Source organism: Colias philodice, chromosome 31, assembly GCF_061535455.1.
Source record: "Colias philodice isolate Cphi_HAF_F1 chromosome 31, ilColPhil1 Martin Lab GWU primary, whole genome shotgun sequence".
Lineage (NCBI taxonomy): Eukaryota > Metazoa > Arthropoda > Insecta > Lepidoptera > Pieridae > Colias > Colias philodice.
In genome coordinates, this window is record NC_143116.1 from 1,373,449 (window position 1) to 1,387,749 (window position 14,301).

The 14,301-nt window shown below is 36.2% G+C and overlaps 4 protein-coding genes across 5 annotated transcripts in view; 2 read left to right on the forward strand and 2 right to left on the reverse strand.

Moving 5' to 3' along the window:
* The window catches only part of Nup98-96 (nuclear pore complex protein Nup98-96), a 282,640-nt gene that overhangs the window by 214,686 nt on the left and 53,653 nt on the right, over nucleotides 1-14,301 (reverse strand). The window lies entirely within an intron of this gene.
* Nucleotides 691-4,036, forward strand: LOC149475041 (uncharacterized). The gene has a single exon (XM_089713837.1). It carries the CDS (start codon nucleotides 1,056-1,058, stop codon nucleotides 3,831-3,833), a length of 2,778 nt encoding a protein of 925 aa, XP_089569963.1. The 5' UTR covers nucleotides 691-1,055; the 3' UTR covers nucleotides 3,834-4,036.
* On the forward strand, nucleotides 8,152-8,680 carry LOC149475042 (bombyxin A-3 homolog). The gene has a single exon (XM_089713984.1). It carries the CDS (start codon nucleotides 8,152-8,154, stop codon nucleotides 8,590-8,592), a length of 441 nt encoding a protein of 146 aa, XP_089570110.1. The 3' UTR covers nucleotides 8,593-8,680.
* On the reverse strand, nucleotides 13,160-13,597 carry LOC149475043 (insulin-related peptide 2-like). Of its 2 annotated transcripts, XM_089714006.1 has the most exons (2): nucleotides 13,444-13,597; nucleotides 13,160-13,323 (listed from the first exon to the last, which is right to left on the reverse strand). In XM_089714006.1, exons 1-2 carry the CDS (start codon nucleotides 13,595-13,597, stop codon nucleotides 13,160-13,162), a joined length of 318 nt encoding a protein of 105 aa, XP_089570132.1. The 2 variants fall into 2 exon arrangements, with proteins under 2 accessions (XP_089570132.1, XP_089570130.1); XM_089714004.1 differs by having other exon boundaries at nucleotides 13,160-13,597.

The following is a 14,301-nucleotide window of genomic DNA, read 5'->3' on the forward strand; positions in this document are numbered from 1 at the left end:
AGCGACGTATTTGCTTTTGATTTCGTATTTTCTTTGACAAGGGCGACGGGCGGTTGTCATGCTCCATCTGTATTTTATTTTGTAATCTAAGAATATTAGTAAAAAGGTAGGTTACCAACACAACATTGGATCAACACACGGTACAATAACGCACACACGATTAGACGTCAAAGTGAGATGGCATGATTCAACTAACGTGTGCGAAAGAGACAACTGAAGTAAAACGTTGCTAATTAGCCACATTTCGTTTTGCAATTCCCGGGTTGCTAATAAGATATCTACACCTTTTTACTTAAATATCATTGACAAGACAGACCAATTTGCATTCCAAACATTTAAAATGTGATTTGTATTCACATACTAGCTGTGTCCCGCGGTTTCACCCGCCTTGCTCCGCTCCTGTTGGTCGTAGCGTGATGATATATAGCCTATAGCCTTTCTCGATAAATGGGCTATCTAACACCGAAATAATTTTTCAAATCGGACCAGTAGTTCCTGAGATAAATTAATGGAAACCGAATCAAAATCTGCTGCGTAGTTTTAAAGAATTAAGCATACATAGTTTAAAAATATTAAATAAAATTTTAAATGTTTTACAATATGACTTAAAATACTAAAAAAATAGACATGGGTGCCTTGGAGATATCCACAATCTATGGAAAGGATATATTTCATATAAATTAATAAACACAGGTATTATGTGTTAGATGGACTGACATACAGACCACATCGCATCGTACATATTATTCAAAATTATTTACATATTATTTTGTGCCTTCATCAGCATATTTTTGCCAACGTTGACATTGAATTTCGAATCTTTATTTATCGAAAGATTTTAAAATCATTATAATATTTTGTATGAATTAAAATCACAGATTAAATTATAATAAATAAATTGTCTATTTAAAAACGTAATCAATAATGGTTTATAATCTATACGTGACATTTGACATTGACAGTCACAATTTAATAACAATTTTGTACGCTGAGCACAAAAATAATCGCTCCGGCGTTGTTTTCACAAATTCACTAATATTTCACATTAAAATAAAATGGACGAACCAGAGATTGATTTAGATGAATCGCTATTGCTGGGCGCAGTTGACGACACAGTTTGCAACATTTGCTGCGCCGAATTCCTGGACGTCGAAGACTTACAAACACACATCGTCCAAGTGCATTTAACTGAGAAACGTAAGCTACGTTTTTGTGCAGAATGCATAAAAATATTTAGCGACGTCGAAAAGTATATGACCCACATGTTGTACGAACATCTCGCGACGCTAGAATGTTGTAAGCATTGCTACCGCTTGTTCCCGGACATGAAAACCAAAATGTTGCACGAGAGGAAACACAAATACCGCAGCAAGAAGGAGATATTCTGTTCGCAATGTAACGAGTGTTTCAATGATAAGGTCTTTCTAGAACGACACGAATTTGACGCGCATTTGGACTGTGAAGGTATTATGTTGAACCATGGGTTTCCAATACTATCGTCGCTATTGAACATGAACGTACGTAGATTCTTGACTAGTTACAACGAAGATACGACGTATGTTTGTGCGCGGTGTCAGTTTACGACAATCAGTATGGAAGCGTACTTAAACCACATCAAGTTGACTGACTGCAAGACATTTGCTTGCAACATCTGCCTCAATGTGTACTTGCGAAAAAAAAACCTCATACGTCACTTCCTGTCTCGACACGGCCTTACAGATAAACACAATATAATGGAATGTCCCAAATGTCAGGTAATGTACACTCGAAGCGCACTACAAGTTCACGAAAAGACGTGTAGCGTGCTGAAATGCTTAGAATGCAACATATCATTTAATTCCGTCAGTGACATAACTGATCATAGGGTGCGTATACACCAAGAGTGCATTTTGGTTGAACGCTGCCGATTCTGCAGTCGACAAGTTATTGGACAAGAAAATATGCAGAAACATATCGAACGAACACACCAGGGCACTCTACACTTGTACAAATACAAGTGTGTGTACTGTGACTTGATATTCAACCATCCGAGAAAATTGTTTGCCCACTTTTACTCAAATCACAAGGACTTACAACCCTACACTTGTAATATATGCAATAAAAATTTTCGTATCAGAAAGAATTTTGCGAAGCATGTGCGATATACGCATAATAATGTTGGTTTCCTGGAGTTCAATGAGAAGTTTCATGTTTCGTTTAGTGCAAAGAAATCAGATACGTCATTTGTACCAAAGAGTATATATTTTAATTCAGTAGAGGTGAGTGATGATGATGAGAAACCGGACATTACAACAACAAAAAACCAAGAGATAGCAATGAATAAAAATTCTAAAATTGAAGAAGGAACTACAGACATTGATGCAGCAGAGTCTAAAACAGATAAAAACGTAAATAAGAAACATGTACTAAGTAAAAGAAAAGCGAAAGAAATTTCGAGAGAAACCGACTATTCTTCTGACGATTCCGATGTGCCATTGCAGAAGTTTCGTAAACAGAGTGAGCTGGCTGATCAACGGCGACTAATTAGCCGCGCGCCATGGAACGCCACGAAGAATAAAAAGATCAAACGACCACAGAATAAGTTCATATGCGAGAAATGCAACAAAAATTGCTACACGGCACAGAACTTTCAACACCACAAGAGTTTGCACGCTAAAAACAGTAGGAAGAGGTGTATCAAATGTGACGCTAAGTTCAGAACGGAATCGGCTTTAAAAGAACACATAGACGAGAAACATATGAACTCCACGCTCACAGATACACTAAAAAAAATATTGGAACGTCAGAAACAGCAATCAGTTAGGAATAAAGAGGAAATATCTAGACAAAATAGGTTTAAAGTTTCTATAAAAAAAGTTGTTTGTGTTGACAGCGAGACATCAGCTACTATGACGCGCGTCACAGATAGCGCGAACAAATCCAAAAAGGTATCTGTGAAGAATTTCATAGAGAACTTCATGCCTGATCACGATGGTGTGCGGGTCAAAGACTGTGTCACAATGAAAGTCACAAATAACATCAAACCACCAACAATAACTCTAAAACGTTGTGATTTACGCGAAGTAAATTATACACGGGGTCTGAAAAAACCTGTTCCGTTCAAATATACTAAAACAGAACATAGCAAAGTCGACGTGAAACTAGTGTACCGAGAAGCTAAACGTGCAAATTTAAATTATGGTGATAAATTATGTACTCTATATAAACCGACCACAGTATTGAATGAAGATCACGCATATTGTGATGAATATCAGCACAATGATTTTGACAATATTATTGATGAAGACACCAATAATGATTATACCAATAATGATTACACCAATAATGATTATACCAATAATGATTACACCAATAATGATTATACCAATAATGATTATACCAATAACGATTATACCAATGATGATGATTATACAAATGATTTTAAGACGCAGCAGATACCAGATGTAGCGGAAGAGGTCATGTTAGCTATGGAGGAAGTCAAACCACACAACACAATCACAGTATCAAGTGTGCCGAACGAATATAAGTCGATTCGTATAGGCACATTGCAATCTCAAGCACCATACTATAAAATATTAAAAATAGACGATATTTTAAACAGTGAGAAAAAAGAAGAAACTCAAGAAGATGGTAAGTATGTAAATCTGCCTGATGGTACGCAGTTAGTCCCAGTGAATCCCTTAGCACATTTGATTGATGCGGAGGGCTTAAAGAAAAAGATGCCTAAAAAGTACTATAAGCCGAAGAAAAAAGATATAGGAGAGGCCATATCAAAATTCTTAACGTCAACTCCACATAAGAGATCAAAAAAAAGGAGTTCGAAAAAAAAGTAAAGATTTTAAATGTGTTTAAAAGTTCTAATCTATACTTTTATTGTCTATACTAATATTATAAAGCAGAAGAGTTTGTTTGAACACGCTAATCTCAGAAACTACTGGTCCGATTTGAAAAATTGTTTCGGTGTTAGATAGCCCATTTATCGAGGAGGACTATAGGCTATATATCATCACGCTAAGACCAATTGGAGCTGAGCAATGCGGGTCATGTATAATAGTGAAATTCTATATTTTGGGTTTATATGTTTTGTAATTGCTTTGTGTCTGCCTGATTTAACTAGGATTAGAAATAAACTATAGCCTTATGTTATCCTGGAATAACTTAGTTATTTACCGCACAACTAATTTTCTTTATTGGTTAATTAGTTTTTGAGTTATAATCATGCTGTAAAATAATAGGTACACATAAAAATTTCTGGCAGATATTTCATCATATCGTCTATCCGAAATAATGTAATAATAAGTAAATATTTTGCTTTTTAATCAATTCTTTCTGTAAAATAATGGGTATTCAAATTTCTGGTAATCATGTTACTAAAGTAAATCAGAAATACTGAAATAATATTTTGTTATGGTTTAAAATTAAACTTGATGTATACTACATTATTCAACTCCAGTGGATTTTTTATTTTTGTAAATAGCAATTATTGTGGATTTTTATTTTATAAAATTACTTGCACAGGAAGAAGCTTCTGTAATTTTTCAAGACATATATGTTTAGTATCAATAGTAGGTATCACTAAACATAAAACGTAAACTTAAGCCATATTATTAAGACAAATTGTACTTGAAAAAAAGTAAAAAAAAAGTAAAGTAAAAAAAAATGTTTTCTTTGTGTAAATTTTAGACTAAAGTATGCTACAGTTAAACCGAAATTGTTATAAATTATTGTACACCAACATTACTATTAGTGGTTTTACTTCACAACTGTACACTAATATGATTGTTAACCTTTTTGTTTCTGATAATCCATACTTACTAATATGTATTATAAATGCGAAAGTAACTGTCTGTCTGTCTGTTACTCAATCACGCCTAAACTACTGAACCAATTTGCATGAAATTTGGTATGGAGATATTTTGATACCCGAGAAAGGACATAGGCTACCTTTTATTGCGAAATATGTACCACGGGCGAAGCCGGGGCGGACCTCTAGTAATTAATATAAAAAAAAATATTAACCAATATTCAAAATTTCTAAATCATTAAAATCTGTTCAGCCATTCTTGTGTTATAGTGTAACAATGTAACTAACAATTTCATTTTCAAGCTTTTTTAATATATTATTTATTTTTAAAAGATTAAGATAATACATAACTCTAGTACAAACTTCTAAATTGGTTTATAATATTCTAATGTAAGTAAAATTAGAAATCAGATTTACTTTGATATATTTAAATTAGGTGTTATAAATGTATTTTCAAAGTGAAGAAGAATGTAACTATAGTTTTTATGCATGCATAAGAATTAAGCGCGTCACACACGGTGAAGATACTATAATATTTTATCTTAAGATACTGTTATATTTTATATTACAGTATCTTAACGCATCCGGTATCAGCGTTCGGACCATCATTTTTCTTTTTGTCATTGCGTACTAAGACCCCTGTAGAACCGTAATATAAAATATAACAGTATCTTAAGATAAAATATTATAGTATCTTCACCGTGTGTGACGCGCTTTATTATTGAATTATGAAAAAGCATTCATTTGGATTACAAGGAATGTCTTGAATTCTGTAGGTATATATGTACATATAGGCCTTAGTATAGGCCTATAACTATTGTGTATATTTCAAATCTTTTTAGAATTTCAGTTTATTGTGTTAACAATTATAAAGTTATAGTAAAATTATAAAGTTTTTATTTTATTATTATTTACTTTTTCAATAATTCATAAGTTCGCTTTTTAATATTTAAAAAATATAAATCTCATAGTATTGAGTAGGTACTTAAGTAATGTTCAAATCGCGCGTTTCTTTCTTCCTTATAAAAAATAGCTTAAAAGGAAAGAGACAGGATATTATATACTTATATTGTGATATTATATTGTGAAAGTAATTTTCTAAGTATAAGTGATTTTTACTGTCAAATTTCTGTTATTTATCTATATCTATCTATACTAATATTATAAAGCTGAAATGTTTGTTTGTTTGAACGCGTTAATCTAAGGAACTAATAATGGCCTGATTTGTAAAATTATTTCGATATTAGATAGCCCATGTATCGAGGAAGGCTATGGGATGTATTATATCATCACGCTAATACCCCAGCCACACTATGCTACTCGTCCTGCTACTCGTGCTGCTCCTCGTCCTGCTCATCGCGCTGCCGCTCGCCTCGATATTGCCGTCTGGCCACACACTGCTCTACTCGCGCGATTAATCGCGACGCTCTTCACTAGGGATGGGTCGTCGACGTATTTTTCATCAACGAGACTAGATAGTTAAATGTCGTTCATCAACTAGTCATTCAACTAGTTAAAATCTTCGACTAGTCCATGTGTAAAATAAATAACTATTATTAAATAAATTCTTAAAACAATAAATTCTAATCTCAATAAAACAATTAATAAATATTTATGCTTTCTTACAAAAATTATACTCCCTAAAAAAAGTATTACTAAAAAACTTATTATCGTTTGTTTTTATAGTTTAAATTCAAAACATTGGTCTTGTAAGCCAAAAATATTTTTTTTAAAAAACTTCAAAGAAAAGAATTTATTCTTATCAATAAGACTGTTTAGCCGTTGAATTCAACTAGTGCATTGGTGAGCGATGGACTAGTCGAATCGTTGAGTGTACATATAGACGGTTAATTTAACTAGTCCGTTGATTCCATGACGCCCATCCCTAATTCGCACTCGTATTGCCGGTCCTTTGACTCGCGCGCAAAAGCCGACAGCAGTGAGCAGGACGATGAGCACGACGAGTGGCATGACGAGTAACGTGGCCACACTACGTCCCTGCCTACTTCCCTCGTCACTTCCCATACCACTCGTCGAGTCGTGTGGCTGGGGCATAAGACTAACAGGAGCGGAGCCACGCGGGTGAAACCGCGGGGCGCAGCTGGTTTCAATATAATGTATTGAAATTAGGATTATTTTATGCTCAATGATTAGAATTTAGTTGTAAATTGTAAATAAAATTAGAAAATAAGTACTAACTGCAACTATGTAAAATGGGGAACAGTAAATAAATGTTATTCATCCAAAACTATGTTTTATTTATTTCTGTAATTGTATAGAAATTATTTAAAAGGTATATTAATATGAGTAGTGTTATGTAATTCTATTATGATTATGAGCGCAAAATTATCATGTTGAATGAATGTTTGTCAGTCTTTCACACGAAAACTAGTGAACAGATTTTGATGATATTTGGCAGTGATGTAGCTTATTATTCGGCACATGTACCAATTTTTGTATTGAACCGCTTATTCAAAATATTTGGCTGCGTCATAATATAGGTAGGTAGACCCTGTGCATATATTATTAAAAAATTATCCGACCATATCATATCGCGTGCAAAATTCACTTCTATTTTACTAAATTCTAAGGGCTATTATATTCTCACGAACGTTCTTACTACACCTTACTTAAATGTTATAAATGATTAAGTAAATTTATCCATCTGTCTCTAATTTTCACGCCTAAACCACAGAAGCGATTTTGATGAAATTTAGCAAGGAGATAGTTTGACACCATAAGACAAGGGAACTATGCCGGTCTTCCTATTACTACCCGAGCGAAGCAGCGGTTTGAGAGCTAGTACATGCAGTATTAAGAGTATGTAGTTAGTAGCTTTTTAAATATAGGTATGTGTTTGTTAGTATTTGATAATATATTAATTATATCTAACTAGCTTTCCGCCAACAGCTTCGCCCACGAAGTAAAAAAAAAACCCGCATTCCTCCCATGACGAAAAATTGAGTATAGCACAATATACACATATCAAAGGTGGGCCTGTTAACCTATGTAGTTAATTAAGAAGTATACAAATACATATAATATTTTTGTTACTATCATGTGCTTTCTGATTTCAAACAATATACATATGTTTATTCAAGTCTAGTGTAGTAACTATTAAGTAGGTACTCTGTCTCTAAACTTAGACATAGATGCATGTGGGTGGTGTGAGGTGTCATATAAAATTAATTATAAAACAGGCGCCACAGTCTATTATTAGAAGATTCCCACACAACTTCATCCAAGTGTAAAATATACCTGAATCTCCTGAATATTCATAACCTTAATAAAGTATAAAACCGCGAAAATGTCTTGCAACCACACATTCACAATCCACCCTCGATACAATGAAGGTACAAATCGTTCTGTTGTCTTTGGTACTGCTGGTGAGAGCGGAGCCGAATGTGTACTGTGGGCGGCGGCTGGCGATGGCGCTGGCGATGGTGTGTGGATATGACGAGAAGCGAGACAACGGTTGGCTGTTGGACAGGAGTCAGATCAGTCCTTATGTGACAAAACCTTGGCTAAGGGAAAATACAGGAGTAGGAGTAGGTCTAACATTGGACGGTGAATCGAATTATAAGACTGATAATGCCTGGTTGGCACTACCAGCTCGACATAACAAAGACAACGTAGGTCCCTGGTTAGCACTGGAGACGGAAGCGAGTCACAAAGCGCCCTGGTTGGCGCCGCACGAGGCGCGGACTGCCAGTCGCGGCAAGCGGCAGATCGTCATGGAGTGCTGTCTGAAGGCCTGCTCTGAAGATGAGTTACTGTCGTACTGTTAATGATGTGCAAAAAGATGTTTGTAAATATGTCATGTTATAATATGTAAGAATAAAATATCATGAGACTAATATTTAATATTTTCATTTACTTACTTTTCATTTTACTTACTCGATGTAGGCCTACGTACTTACATATTACCTACTAGCGGTCCGCCCCGGCTTCGCCCGTGGTACATGTTTACGTTTTCTCTACATAAGAACCATCCTCGTACTTCAAGGAATATAATAAAAAAAGAATTATCGAAATCGGTTCAGCCGTTCTCGAGTTATGCGCTTACCAACACATTTTGCGATTCATTTTTATATATAAGAAGAAGAAGATATGCTACTGTCGTAAAAATACGATCACGAGGCGGGATTCGAACCCGTCTTTCAAAACTCTATCAAATTTTAAAAAGCCCATTACTTACATCTAAATCGATCAATATTAAGATATAAGAAGCCTTTATAATAATGAAATTAGAAGACTATATAGACCAACAACGCGAAAAACGTATTAGAAATAGACGCGTTGCCACAATAAAAGATCACATAGCAGAATTCGTGTAGAGAATGCATATAATATACATTGTATAATCGCCTTAATAATAATGGATTATTTTTAGGAAATTAATCTATACTTAACTACTATAATATTATAAAGCTGAAGAGTTCGTTTGTTTGTTTGAACGCGCTAATCTCGGGAACTACTGGTCCGATTTGAAAAATTCTTTCGGTGTTAGATAGCGAGGAAGGCTTGGCTATACGAGGGTCATGCCAAAAGTTGTTAGATGCTCTTTACTTAATAATTTGATACTGGCAAGTTATACACCATCGTAAACACTAGTTATTTAGTGTCAAATTTAAATATGGAACATATTTGAATTCAAATATTTTTTGCTCATAAAGGCTTATTTTTGTGACAATCTGGCGGGAATTTGCTTGCAACAATGGAACTCAATCGACGAGATTTTCGCGCTATGATTTATTATGATTATAAAAAAGGTTTAAAGCCGCAAGAATGTTTTAAACTTTTGGTTACTACTTTTGGTGAATCTGCTTGTTCACGAGCAACAGTTTTTAATTGGTTTGCTGAATTCAAAAGAGGACGGGGAAGCTTTGAAGATGAAGCGAGGACAGGTCGGCCGCCAACCGCAGTCACTAAAGAAAATATTCAAGCAACTGAAAAATTTATTCGCGAAAACCGACGAATTACATATGTAGAGCTTGAGCGAGAACTGGGTATTGGATCAGCAGCGTTGCAAACCATTATTCATGATCACCTTTCTCTCCGTAAGCGTTGTTCAAGATGGGTGCCGCACAAACTGACCGATGAGCAGAAAGACCGCCGGGTAGATTGGTGCCGATTTATGATAGAGAAATTCGACGGAGGCGAGAAGAAAAACGTATACGATATACTTACAGGTGACGAAACATGGCTGTATAACTACGATCCCGAAACAAAACGACAATCGACTGTATGGTGCTTCGATAATGAACCAACACCAACGAAATGTCGTCGTGCACGCAGCACGCAAAAACAAATGATTGCCTCGTTTTTTTGTAAGACCGGTCATATCGCTACTGTAGTGCTAGATCAAAAAACAGTTAATTCTGAGTGGTATGTGTCAATTTGTGCCCCCTCAGTATTGTCAGCTTGGTGTGACAAGCGACCGAAGTCAGGAATCCGGCACCTTCTTTGGCACCACGACAACGCCTCGGCGCACACGTCCGCCAGAACACTTGATTTTTTTAATTCAAAAAATGTGTCTATCCTGCCTCACCCGCCATACTCTTCCTGACTTGGCACCTTGTGATTTTTACTTGTTTCCCAAAATTAAAGAAAATTTGAAAGGAAATAGATTTGAGAGCAAGGAAGATGCATTGGCTGCCTATAATTTCGAAATTTCCGAGGTATCTGGAAAAGAGTGGTCAGAGGTGTTTTCCAAGTGGTTTAAACGCATGGAAAAGTGTATACATGCTCGGGGTGAATACTTTGAAAAGATAGATATAAGTAACAAATAATAAATATTATGGTTTTCGAGTATCTAGTTTTTTTGGCATGCCCCTCGTATAATATCATCACGCTAAGATAACAGGAGCGGAGCCACGCGGGTGAAACCGCGGAGCGCAGCTAGTATATTATAATCTTAGATTACAAAATAAAATGATTTATAATATTTAATTTGAAGACCTATAAAACTATATATTAAAATGAAATTAACAGTCAAGTAAGATCAGGTCAAGGAAGTAGGTATAGTAGGTATCCCGTCAACGACTATTTGTTAAGAAAAGGCAAGAAATAACAAAATTGGTTCAGTGTTCAAGAGCATGTATTAAGTTAGTAAATATGAAACCAGAAATAATAATAACCGTGACATGGACGTATAAAAAAAGACGGACGCCGTATTACGAACAAACAACGTGAAGCCACCATAGTAAGCTAGCGATCGCGTAAAGACAATAAACACGCACACACTCTCACCATAGTAAGCTAGTCGGCCGCCATTACGTCGTGAACTACCGACTGATTAACTGCGTCACTGTTTCACAAAAAATATTTAAAATGCCGTCTTGCGTGGTTAAATGGTGTCGCAACAGTACAATTTTAAATAACAAAACACAAGGGATTACATTCCACAGGGAAGCAAGTTATTTCTTTTATGTTTTAATGACAATATTATTACGGCAAAATTTATAGAAAAAAATACAGCCGCCATTGTCATCAACACAGCTGTTGCCATGGCAACATGGCACACACGCATGGATGTTTCGCCGCCATTACTAGGCTTCACTCAATATTTAGGCGATATACCGTCCGTCTTTTTTTATACGTCCATGAACCGTGATAATTAAAAAACGTAAATATTTATTTGAATTTTCGTAAATGTCGAATATCTTGAAAACCGAAGGAGTTTTCTAAACACAAGATTCATTTTTCTGAACTTCCACAATGTCTATCTCCAGTTACCTATCACATTGTATACTTTCTTGAATCATTTTATCTATTAAAAAACGCATCAATATCCGTTGCGTAGTTTTTAAGATACATAGAGATAAGAGAACACACAGACAACGGGAAGCGTGTTTAATACTACATGTAGATTAGGTTATTAATTTATTAAGAATATAAAAAAATTCGATCATAAAGCGGGATTTGAAGAGCAATCGAATTTATTCTATCCTCATCCTCAGGTTTTCCTGTAGAACCGCCATCCTGTTACAAATGACCTGAAATTTTGTGGGTAATTTGTAACAGGATGGCGGTTCTACAGGGGTCTTAGGCCCGTCCGATTAGGGCCCTTCTGGCCTCCTCCACTCAAGCGACAGCTCAAGCCGAGGTTCGTGGTCCCCGTCAAGAGGGGACGCCCTTGTGCATGTCGCTACCAGGGTGAACCTTCAGTTCACCCCCGCGTCCGCGTTAAAATGTAGAAGCCCTTCTGGCTAACATTGAGAGACACCACACAAAAAAAAAGGGGTCTTAGTACGCAATGACAAAAATAAAAATGATGGTCAGAACGCTGATACCGGATACCTTAAGATACTGTAATATAAAATATTACAGTATCTTAAGATAACATATTATAGTATCTTCACCGTGTGTGACGCGCTTTACAATATTGTAACGATGGAATACAACCTTTTTTGTTGACTTTGGTATGGCATTCAAAGGCTTTATAAATATCCTATCCTATCCTTCCTACTAGTATTAAAATGCGAAGGTTTGTGAGAATGGATGTGTATGTGTGTATGTTTGTTACTCTTTCAAATTATACTACAGGGCTGATTTCATCCATACTTATTTAATATTATAAATACGAAAGTAAGTCTATCTGTCTGTCTGTTACTCAATCACGCCTTAACTACTGAACCAATTTGCATGAACGTGATAGAACTGAACGAACTAGATGCGAACGACTGCAAAATATATATTTTAATTAATCCATACTAATATTATAAATGCGAATGTAACTCTGTCTGTCTGTCTGTTACTAAATCACGCCTAAACTACTGAACCAATTATCATGAAATTTGTATGGAGATATTTTGATACCCGAGAAAGGACATAGGCTACTTTTTATCCCGGGAAAATGACGCAATGCCGGAAATCCCACAGGAACGGGAACTATGCGGGTTTTCCTTTGACTGCGCGGGCGATGCCGCGGGTGGAAAGCTAGTATTTTATATAAATACGATTAGAATACTTAATACTTAGAATGTCTGTCCTCCATACTAATATTATCAATGCGAAAGTAACTCTGTCTGTCTGTCTGAACTCAATCACGCCTTAACTATTGAACCAATTTGCATGAAATTTGGTATAGAGATATTTTGATACCCGAGAAAGGACATAGGCCACTTTTTATTGCGAAATATGTACCACGGGCGAAGCCGGGGCGGACCGCTAGTTTGTTATATAATTTTAGGACTTGACCAAAAATCAGTACTTGTAATAGGTTAAAAAACTGAAAAATACATAATAAGTTATCACATTCGAAATTTTATTCTTATTTTACATTCCTATCAACAAACATCTATTAGTAAATTCGATTTGATATTTTTTTGTACAATTAAAACACATTTACTATCAGCAATATGTCATCAGTTCATCTTCAGAGCAGGCCTTCAGACAGCATTCCATGACGATCTGCCGCTTGCCGCGACTGGCAGTCCGCGCCTCGTGCGGCGCCAACCAGGGCGCTTTGTGACTCGCTTCCGTCTCCAGTGCTAACCAGGGCCCTACGTGCTTGTCTTTGTTATGTCGAGCTGGTAGTGCCAACCAGGCATTATCAGTCTTATAATTCGATTCAGTGTCCAATGATAAGCCTACTCCAGTAGTTTCCCTTAGCCAAGGTTTTGTCACATAAGGACTGATCTGACTCCTGTCCAACAGCCAACCGTTGTCTCGCTTCTCGTCATATCCACACACCATCGCCAGCGCCGACGCCAGCCGCCGTCCACAGTACACATTCGGCTCCGCTCTCACCAGCAATACCAAAGACAACAGAACGATTTGTACCTTCATTGTATCGAGCCTCGAGGGTGGATTGTGAATGTGAGATTGCAAGACATTTTTGCGGTTTTATACTTATATTTAGATAATGAATATGCAGAGATTCATTGATATTTTACACCTGAATGGTTTTTTTGTGTGGGATTTGTCTAGGAATAGAAGTATATCCCGTAGATATTTACGCCTACTTAAGTAATAGATCAATAATAGCTTCAGTGGGTAATCAGCGCCACATCTCATGAGAGGTATTTATTAGTGTCTCGTTCGATATCAATCCCCTTTTTTATTATTACTTATTGTGTGTAAAAGTATCTCATAGAAGAAAAATGTCTATTTTATATCTAAGTTCTAATATTATAAAGCTGAAGAGTTTGTTTGTTTGAATGCGCTAATCTCAGGAACTACTTGTCCGATTTGAAAAAAATATTCGGTGTTAAGCTTTGGTCTGGTGATCATGACGCACAACGCTGAGGTATACGGTTTGCGATGCCGGACACTCAATCATATGAAAAACGTCGACAATGTTCTCTTGTTCCGTCGCAGTATGCGTCCGCGGCGAAGGGCAAGTGCGGTGAGTGGGGAGGTGTACTCCCGCACAGCGCGGCGTCATTCTCGATTGAACGCTGCGGTGTGCGGGTATGCGTCACGGCATAATATATGAATGCGACAATATGAATTTTTTCGTAGACAATAATAGAATTAGTTCGCAGCTATCC

What these genes read in the sequence shown, in the direction of transcription:
- LOC149475041 (XM_089713837.1), top strand. Translation starts at nt 1,056, where the DNA reads ATGGACGAACCAGAGATTGATTTAGATGAATCGCTATTGCTGGGCGCA.
- LOC149475043 (XM_089714004.1), bottom strand. Translation starts at nt 13,597, where the DNA reads ATGAAGGTACAAATCGTTCTGTTGTCTTTGGTATTGCTGGTGAGAGCG.
- LOC149475042 (XM_089713984.1), top strand. Translation starts at nt 8,152, where the DNA reads ATGAAGGTACAAATCGTTCTGTTGTCTTTGGTACTGCTGGTGAGAGCG.